Raw genomic sequence first — 10226 nt, 5'->3', positions numbered from 1 at the left:
ATTAAACATAAACTCTGATAAACAATGAGCATAAACCAAAAATCCAAAATAAATTGTTACCTGAAACTAGCAATGTACAGACACACACCAAAAAGCCTTTATGACCAGTTTGAGTTTAATCCCAAGAAAATGTAAAAGGAGAAAAACGATTTCAATGAATACAGAAAAAGTGGTTAATGAATTTCAGCACTCATTCATTTGGGGGGACAATCCATTTTCACCCAAAAAGTGAAATTTGAATAGAAGGGCATTTCCTTAACATGATAAAGGGTATCTATCAACCACTTATTTTGATATCGAAACATAAGAAACATTTAATGGTGAAACATTAGAGCCATTGCATTTAACCGGGAATAAGGCAATGTCACCACTCCTAGTTAATACTGTAGAAAAGGCCCTTATCAGCCCATTGCAGACTAACTAAAATGCGAGTGCTTTGTCTGTCTCGTTCATTACTGAATTCCAGATAGTTTAGAACAGGACTCAACATATTAGAGGTGTTCCTAGTTGTTAAGTGAGTGAGTGAAAAAGCCGTAGCTATGAAAATGATACAGCCATGCCTCATTTTATTGCACTTCACTTTATTGTGCTTCACGGACATTGCATCTTTTACAGTTGAAGATTTGTGGCGCCCCTGTGTCAGGTGGGCTAGTTTATTGGCACCGTTTTTTCCAACAGCATTTGCTCGCTTTGTGTCTGTGTCACATTTTGATAATTCTCGCAATAGTTCACATTGTCACTATTGTCATTTTTAGGGACGCTAGGAACTGCATCCACTTAAGTCGGCGAACTTAATTGATAAATGTTGTGTGCGTTCCACCTGCTCCACCGACCGGCTGTTCCTCCACTGTCTCCCTTTCCTCGGGCCTCCCTGTTCCCTGACACACAACAGTGCTGAGATCAGGACAGTTAACAACCCTTCCATGGCCTCTGAGTGTTGGAGTGAGAGAAGAGTCACATGGCTCTCACTTTGAAATAAAAGCTAGAAATGATTAAGCTCAGTGAGGAAGGCATGTCGCAAGGCGAGATCGACCGAAAGCTAGGCCTCTGCCAATTAGCCAAGGTGTGAATGCAAAGGCAACGTTCTGGAAGGAAATTAAAAGTGCTACTCCAGTGAACACATGAAAGATAAGAAAGCGAAACAGCCTTATTGCTGATGTGGAGAAAGTTTCAGAGGCCTGGGTGGAAGATCAAACCAGCCACAACATTCCCTTAGCCAGAGTCTCATCCAGAGCAAGGTCCTAACTCTCTTCAGTTCTGTGAAGGCTGAGAGGGGAGGAAGCTGCAGAGCAAAAGTGAGAAGCTGGCAGAGCTTGGTCCATGAGATATAAGGAGAGAAGCCGTCTCCATAACATCCATGTGAGAGAGGAAGCAGCCAGTTATCCAGAAGGTCCAGCTAAGAGAATTCATGAAGGGGGCTGCACTAAACCACAGATACTCAATGTAGGTGAAAACAATGAAGAATATTTATTGCTATATATAAGTAACTAATGTTTATTTTAAAATTCAAGTAATAGAAAAATATAAAGAAGGTGAAAAACCATTTCACATCTCACCATGAAGAAGTAACTGTGACACGTCATTTAAGATATTTATGCTTATTTACAGATGGAAGGAAGGTGGATAAGCTGATAAAAAATGGATCGAGGCTATTCATAATATAGGTAAAATGGTACTAAATTGCACTTTAACGGACAGAAACACAATCGAAGTGAAACTAAAGAATGTTCAAATTCCAGGTCGGTATATCTTCACCAGAAATGTCATTAGTTCCTAAAAGATCCCATGAAAGATACGGAAAAGCTTAAGTGACTGGACTCATTTGTAAAACTACATTTTTCTGTTCAAATTGTATTGATCTGTATCGACTAGAGATTGAGCTGTTGACACATTCTGCTTCTGTCTCCCTTCCTTAGCCCCTTGTCTTGTTAGTTATGTTTTGAGGCAGGTTTTGAGGCAGGAGCCTTCTCTCCTGTAACCATAAGTTCCTCAGTTACCAACCATTAGTTTATGTCAGTGATTCCCAGCAGGGGCAATGTGAAAACATTTTGGGTGTCACACATTGGCGGGGGTTGGGCGAGGGTGGGGGGCGTCCGTGCTATTGGCATCTAGGATGGAGCTCAGGGATGCTGCTAAACATGTTTGGTATTAACAGAAATGCATTTTACAAGTTAAAATGTTCCCGTAGAGACACTGTCATGTTAAGAGGTTTGGTTCAGTTTCCTTGTATATTTTTTATTTCTCACTCTGCTAATCAGATTCGTAACTTCAGTGAGCTCCTTGTACTTGTGTCCTGGTTTTCTTTGTGCCTCCGGGGTCCTGCAACACGGGTGCTCAAGGAGGGTCTATTGAATATGCACATTTCAACAGAAGCAAAAAAGAAGTAGGATGGTTTGGAGAAACGGGCTTCTAATGGCATCGTATGAAGTGTGTGTCTTGCTTTGTTAATAACGGTCATGACCTCAGTACTTAGGACACTAACTAGCACATAGGCGCTTAATAAATATTCACTGAGTGAATCAGTGAATATGAATGAGGAAACGAAATGATTCTTTGCAAGCACGGACTATGTCCATTTGCAGACCAGCCTCTAAGTTTACATGCCGGCTCCTCCCGCAGAACACTTCTTCCGGGAAACCCCTCCTTCCCGTGGATAGGGGGAAGTGCCTGTCAATCCTCGTGAGGGGCGGGGTCCGGCCGGCCTCGAGCCACCTCCCCACGCCCTGAGGCGCCGGCTTTAGGACCCGGCGCCGCGCGAAAGAAGGTTGGAGGCGGGGCTCGGGGAGACCGTCGCGCACAAGTGACGTAGACAGCCCGCGCCCGCAGGAGGGAGGACGCCGAGAGCCGTGGAGAAGCACGTTCCGCGCTCGGCGCTGCGCTGCCACGCACCATGGCGAGCCCCGTCCAGCAGCCTGTCCCGTCGGGCGGCGGGAAGCGCAAAGGCAAGGCTCAGTACGTGCAGGCCAAGCGGGCCCGGCGCTGCGACGGCGGCGGGCCCCGGCAGCTGGAGCCCGGGCTGCAGGGCATTCTCATCACCTGCAACATGAACGAGCGCAAGTGCGTGGAGGAAGCCTACAGCCTGCTCAACGAGTACGGCGACGACTTGTTCGGGCCGGAAAAGGTGAGGGCCGCGGGGCGGGCGACCGGGCGGGCTGGTCGCTAGGCCTGTGAGGGCGGCGGGAAGGCCGGCGGCCTTCCTACGCAGGCGCCAGTTTTGTCGCCCGCGCGACGACGAGGGGGCGTGGCGTCGCCTACGGTCCCGCCCCCTCGCCTACTCCTGGTTGGCCGACCACGGCCGGCTCTGGAGCTTGAAATGCTTACGCCTCGCACGGCTCGCGTTGCGAATGCGCGTGGCTCCGTGACTGCTAGATTGCCTCCTGCGGTGCGGGCGCTGCGTTTCTGAAGCTCTTTGAGGAACGTGTCCTCCTTCACGACAGCATCGTGAAGGGGTGTTTACGGGGACGTGGAGGGTTAAATAGATGGTCCACGTTCACGAGGGCAAACTTCCTTCGTCCTCGTGGCCTTTTCCATAGCTGGCCACCATCTCAACACCGTGGCTGTAATGATGTGTGTGTCCTAAGCAGTATCTCTGAAATAGCGGGTTTACTGTTGCTGCTAGTCATTTCTCACATGCACGTAAAAATACATTTTAAAAGTAAAAACTTCTGTACCAGTACCACATTGAGTCCACCAAGTTGTCCCGTCACAGTTCGGGAATCACGACTGTCGTGCGGGAGACCCTGCTCGCTGTGCCATTTGTTGTCGTGCGGGGCGGCCTGGCCTGGCAGGCAGGCGGCCCCGCACGACAATGACATTCTTGGCCCAGGATCTGGACTAATAGGAACATCCCAAGAATTAAATGGAGGAGGGTAGAGGGGATTTGAATTCAGGTAATATTTGCATTTCCTGGCTCTGGAGCTTGGGCACGTTATTTAATTGTGCTGAGCTAGATGAAAAAGAATAGTGATAGTGTTTTGTAAGGTTGGCCGAAAAGTTGCTTGTGTACATAAAGTATATCCTGGTGTATAATAAAGCCTCCGTAAATGTTGACAGTTACTAATTAGTGCCTGAGTGGCAACACCATTGGTGGACAGAGAACTGGGCAACAAGTGCGTGTCCTGTTGAGCAAGTTCTTGAGCAAGTTCTCGAATTATTTCTGTTCCCCGTTCCTCAGTAGAACAGGAGTAACGGTTTTTAATTCCAGAACACTTTGGTCTAATCCCACCAAAGGGACCGTGCCATATTAGGCACAGAGATGTCTAGTGATGGCGAGTAAGGTCCACCCTGAAATGATTGATCTGGCGAGCACATTTTCCTTTCTCTCAGACTGTCAAGATGCTTTTGAAAACATTTTTCCAATTATGTGTACCCCAATCTGAGAGAACGCCCTTCTGCCTCCGCACTTTGGCGGGGGTGATGTCTGAGTCTCTTAATCAAAAGCTGCATTGGCACCACTGAGCCATCTGCCACTGGGGGTTTCACACAAGTAGTTAATTACAGCTGTTAACATGAGCTCTTACGGCCTTTCTGTTCACTGGTTTTGTGCGAACAGTTCACAGACCAGGATCAGCAGCCCTCTGGAAGCGAGGGAGAAGACGACGACGACGTGGAGGCTGCTTTGAAGAAAGAAGTGGGCGACATGAGGGCGTCTACGGAGATGAGGCAAAGAAGATTCCAGTCAGTGGAGAGTGGAGCGAATAACGTGGTCTTCATCAGGACCCTCGGCATAGGTGTGTCTGACTAACGCCTCGAGGTTATTGATCCTTCTCAGAATCCTGCCGACCAAAGGGCTCCATGTTATGGCTCAGTCCATCGGTGGACGACGCCCTCCTTACACTGGGTTAGCCCCAGGCAGGTGGGGAGGTGGAATGGCGTGGTGGACGTAGCATTGGCTCAGGAGTGGAAACTGGGCTTTGCCACTTTCTTTGCATGTAACTTTTGGTGAAACAAGAGTTCATGTTCTGTGTAAAAGGAGCAGCTGCTACTCAGCGACAGCCAGTATGGAATGGCTTCAGGCTTCGGAGGATGTTCTGGTAGGGCCAGACCTTCTGGTTTTGCAAAAGAAGTTGGAAACCTGGAGAGGTTTCTAGATTTTTAAATGCGGTTAGCTAATTTAAAAGTATGTGTGTAACCAGGATGTGGCCTGAGGACTTGTGCCACACGGGATGAGGTCTAGACTTCTGTCCAGACTTAGCTGATGGATAAAGGACACCTTTGTAAGTGACGTGCAGGTTTTTGTTGTATTTTTGTAAAAGTGTCTGTCTACTGTTTGATGTTTGTTACTCTGATAGTTACTCTGATAGTACCCATTCTTTATTACGACAATAATATGGTTTTGTCATTGGATACATCAGACGTCACAGAAATCTGAACTCCAATGTCTTCCTGAACAGTTTTTGGTGAAAGCAGTGATAATCTAATCCTGAAGAGTTAAAATATTAGATACAGTACTAATCCATAATAGGTGCTGAAGAAATATTAGTGAGAAAACATGCTTGACTAGACTTGTTTAAAATCCATTATGATAATTTCTTCTTCTCTGCTGTCAGCTTATGTCACTGCCAATGAAAATTCAGTTTAGAGAGTTGGAAGAGTCTTTAAAATGTCAGAGCTTATATTCTTATTTGTTGTGTACTTTTTTGTGTCTTTTAGAACCTGAGAAATTGGTGCACCATATTCTCCAGGATATGTACAAAACCAAGAAGAAGAAGACTCGGGTTATTCTGCGAATGTTACCCATCTCGGGAACATGCAAAGCTTTCTTAGAAGATATGAAAAAATATGCAGAGACTTTTTTGGAACCCTGGTTTAAAGCTCCAAATAAAGGGACATTTCAGATTGTATACAAATCTCGAAATAACAGTCACATGAATAGAGAAGAGGTTATCAAGGAATTGGCAGGTGTGTTTCTCTTAGTGATTTTTCATTGGTGTGCAGTGGTAAATACTTGTTTCTAAGAACTTTTTAAAAAAGATGTAAGGCTTATATTTTGAGTGTAGAGCAAGTGTATTGTGTCCTTAAAATAATACCAACCTAACTAATTTCAGTATGTTGGATATGAGATTTTCTGGTAGGTAGATATTAAGTCTCTTCCAGATCAAGATTGAATTTTTTTTTTTGGAAAAGAGAGTGCTCGTATTAAATGTCTCAGGATTTCATTTGCATTTGTATTTTGAAAGTTTAGGAAATTTGATTGAGGTCTGTGTAGAAGAGTGGACTTGTATGTATTTTGCTTTAACGAGTGCAAACAGAAGGAGAGGAAGGGTTGTTTGTGTATCCATCAAGCTTCTTGATTTCCTTCTCAGCCTGTGTTTCCCTCTTGTTTTGTTACAGGAATAGTCGGAAGCCTTAATTCGGAAAACAAAGTGGATCTCACCAATCCACAGTACACAGTGGTGGTAGAAATCATTAAAGCTGTCTGCTGCCTGAGTGTTGTGAAAGATTACATGTTGTTCAGAAAATACAACCTCCAGGAGGTGGTGAAGACGGCTAAGGAGCCACCACAGCCTCCCCCAGAGCCAGCAGCGCAGGCACAAGACGGGAAGGAAGCCAAACTGGCGTCTGCCAATGGGTCGAACCAAGATGACCCAACAGAAGGAAAAAGTAACGTTCAGGGGGAACCGGAGAATAGTGTGGAGCTGGGGCCGACCCAGCCAGCATCCCAGACACCGGAGGTGAAGGAGGGAGCAGCTACCCCTGAACTTGCAGGTCAAGTCCCAGAAGGATCTGAGTCCAATGAAAATGACCTCTCATAGGAACAAAAATCATTTGGTGTTGGAGGTGAGTTTCTCCACGGGGATTCTGTGAGATGTTGCTGGGAGTCCATTTAAAATGATGACTGAAAATACTGGTTTTGAACTTTTTGTGCTGCATAGTAACTGCTCATAGTGGCTGGGCAGCCCTGTGAACAGGTTTGTTGGAGACCTTTCCAGCCCCACCTGGCGGTGTACAGTAGGCCCACACTGCATCTGGTTGAGCCAGCGGGAGCTGTGGCTAATGGGTGAACATTTACACAGTGTCGGGGGGCGGGGGGTATGCCGTCGGCCTCTCCTCGTGACAGCCTTCCCCAGCCTCTCCTGCACTGCCAACTGATGGATGGGCGCGAGCGATCTCTGCGAAATGTAAACTCAGAGGGAAATTTTCACTTTAAGGAAGGGATTTTTGTGTATCGGGACTTACTTGTCCCCTGCCACTTTGTTGTCAGCATTGCAAAAACATGGGTCCTATAGGTTAGAGGTAAATCGTTTTGTGAAGCTTTTGTACTTTCTGTCATTTCTTGTTTAGCTGTTAGGCCCATTTTTATATTTCATTAACGTTCGTTGGTTACAAACAAATTTGACGGTCCAGTGCTGCGATTTTTGAAGGCAAGGTGTGAGATAGAAGGGGACCATGCGAGGCGTAGAACCACAGACATTTCTGATAAGGTTGGTGATGGAGAATTACAGTCTCTGAGTTACTGAGTATATCAGTCCAACAAGGGACACAAAGGCTCTTTCTTTACAGTGAAAGCTATTTTGCAGTGGTTTTGTAGGGACTCATAACCCAGGTGGTCCAGTTGCACCGTACATCGTCTGGAATGCAGTTTACAAACTTGGCATTTGCTGCAGTGGTGGGAACTGCAGCAAATATAGCTGCAGCAAATATAACTGCAGCAAATATATAGTGCGGTGGGAACTGAATCATAGCCATTTGATCAGTAAAAATGTTGATTGTTTTCAAGTGGCTTTTGAAATATCAAAACAGTAAAGCTTTTGTTGAAAACGTCACATTCAGAGAAAAGGTTTAGGAAGCAAATTATCAGCAGAACTTACTCTAGAAAAGAAAATTTCACATAGTTGGTAAGACTAATAATACCAACATTAAAATGCCCAGTGCAGGCAGTACAAGAAATTGAAGACTTGACTCCTGGTTAATAAACTGACTTGTGCCACATGACACTAAAGAAGTTTTGTGTAATTAACTGAAAAGCAGCAGCTTCTTTCTCTGGGTTTACAGATTTCATGAATGCTTGACGTACTGTAGCATTTGCGAGATTTGTACATGACAGAATTCAAGAAAAGCTTCCTGCTACTAGGAGCCTCCCCAAACAAAGGCCAATATAAATTTCACGGGTCTTCATGTCTGAAAACCAAAGGTCTGTCATCTGTACTCCCGGTGCCCCATCAGGGGTTGGCTTCATGAGAAATTTTGCCTCATTTTCATAAAAGAAAATCCCGATGTTGATGTTACAGCACACTGCTTTCTTCACAGAGGTGCTGATAATGAAAGACACTTCTGGATGACGTGAAGAAAGTTCTGGATAATGCTACAAAAATGCTTAGCTTTATGAAAGACGTGTTCATGCAAGAATATTAAAAAAAACCCACCAAAACCTGAACAAAGAGCACACAATTCTACCTACAGAAACCCCAGTGGCCTATCAGAGGAAGAATTCTCAACAGGGTATTTGCGTTGCAGGGGGAATTGCCAGAGTACTTACAAGAAAACATCCAGACTTTGCTGGATGCTCTGATGATGAAGAATGGCTCCGGGAACTAGTTACTTAGCACACGTTTTTCATTGGGTGAACAATGAACGAGTTTCTGCACATCCTGGGGAAAATGTTTTTCTTCTTAAAAGTGACAAGAGTCTCAGATTAAAAAGAAATGGATGGACTCTTTGAAACAATCAAGTTGCCCAGGGAACTCGTGAAATGCTTCAACAGCCACTTGGGCTTGAGAATGAAGAACGATGGTAACCAGTCTCAAGCCACTAAACTCTCCTTGAAGAACTGCAAAACCGAAAGAAATAACATTTCCCCTTTTTCCAACGCATTTGTTTTATTGGGGTAGGAAATCCCTAAGAACGAACTGAGTCCTCCTTTGACAGTTCTGGATTTCTGTGGAATGAGTATCTTTCAGTGTAGTCCTCACGCTCCCCTACCATGAGGCTTTCCTTAGTTTGAAAATTGTTTCAAGGGTTCCTCTCGTGCAGAACTACTGAAAGAAGCTGGAGGAGCAAAGAGGGTTGCAAAATGTCCGGGTTGAGAATATTACGGGGCTGCGAAATGAGCTTTTGGAGATGGGTTTATTCTTTAATTTTGAAAAGTTTGCTGGTATTATAAATGGGAAGTCTTCCCGCACGAATGGCTCTGTTTGTTTAATGGCTGGTGAATGGGGGGATCTATTTTTATCCTCCCAGCTAGGAGTCCCGCTTGGCAAACCAGACTGGAAGGATTTGCGGGGACAAAGAATAGACAGAGTCTTGCTAATTGAGGTGAGGTTGGAGCTTTCATATACATCATTCCATGTTTAGAATGTTAACTCTCCGTAGGATGAAGTCATCTTGAAAGGATGGTGGGAGCATTGTAAGTATCATTTGGGGGAACACAGAGGACAGGATTTGGGTGCCTTCGGACTTTCCAAGACAAAGATTACTTTTATTTCTCCCATTCAAGACTCCACGACTGGGAATAAAATTGGCCGTATGCTTACAGAACCTACAGCTCTAGACCTGGGTTCCTTTTACTTTGTAAAAGCTGCTACTGTACAGAAAGTCTGGGTTTAGTAGTTTGTTTTACTCCCCTTTTGTATTTATTGGTCTTTGGCAAGCGCTTGTTCTTCCCTAGCTCTAAGGTACTGTATTCTGTTGGAAACTGAATTCATTCAGTGAAAGATTTGTTTTCAGGTTTACCAACTGTTTATTTTCACTGACATTTGAGCATGTTTTTGTTTGTTTGTTTGTTTTTTATAAATGACGAGATTCCAGATTCCATGGTTAGAATTGAATGCTTTTTTCTTTTTAATTTTTTAGTTTGAAAAATTATGCCTGTTTTAAAAAGACCACTTCAGCGTTCTGGTTCAATAAACTTGTTTTGCTTTATGGAGGAAAAGTGTGTTAAACTTAGTATTTTAAAACCTGTCTATCTAAGGTTAACCATGATTTCTAAATGGTATTTTTACTTGTAGTTTGCTTTCGTATGGTCAAATAATTGAGCTTGTTTTTTTCATAGTTCCTGATTTTTTTCAGAAAAATCAAAATAAATTTGTTCCATAAAGATTGGTATCCTGTACTTTTTCTTTCTGCCTCTTAGTAAATCTCTCAATTTGTAATAAATAGATATATATTAAAAGATGTTTGTCAGATTATGTTCAATAAAAGTCATTACATTGCCCTAAAAAGTAAAGATCAAAAACATGTAATTGCTCTTGAGTAAGTACTCTTTAAGTGTTCCAAGCTTTAGGTAT

General features: G+C 44.1%; 1 protein-coding gene across 3 annotated transcripts in view; it reads left to right on the top strand.

Moving 5' to 3' along the window:
• Window positions 1-2813: 2813 nt before the first annotated feature.
• Window positions 2814-10226, top strand: part of THUMPD1 (THUMP domain containing 1) — a 9310-nt gene continuing 1897 nt past the window's right edge. Inside the window, exons 1-5 of one of the 3 annotated variants that reach the window (XM_033101069.1) lie at window positions 2814-3121; window positions 4553-4730; window positions 5653-5901; window positions 6334-6780; window positions 8251-8834. In XM_033101069.1, coding sequence (XP_032956960.1) covers window positions 2891-3121; window positions 4553-4730; window positions 5653-5901; window positions 6334-6755 — 1080 coding nt within the window. In that variant the 5' untranslated portion in view covers window positions 2814-2890 and the 3' untranslated portion in view covers window positions 6756-6780; window positions 8251-8834. Of the gene's footprint in view, window positions 3122-4552; window positions 4731-5652; window positions 5902-6333; window positions 7613-8250; window positions 8835-10226 lie in introns of those variants that run through there. The other 2 variants (XM_033101071.1, XM_033101068.1) reach the window with 2 other exon arrangements.

Source organism: Rhinolophus ferrumequinum, assembly GCF_004115265.2.
Source record: "Rhinolophus ferrumequinum isolate MPI-CBG mRhiFer1 chromosome 15 unlocalized genomic scaffold, mRhiFer1_v1.p scaffold_54_arrow_ctg1_1, whole genome shotgun sequence".
Taxonomy (NCBI): domain Eukaryota; kingdom Metazoa; phylum Chordata; class Mammalia; order Chiroptera; family Rhinolophidae; genus Rhinolophus; species Rhinolophus ferrumequinum.
Note: the sequence above shows the minus strand (reverse complement) of the source record. Positions and strands in the feature narration are given on the sequence as shown.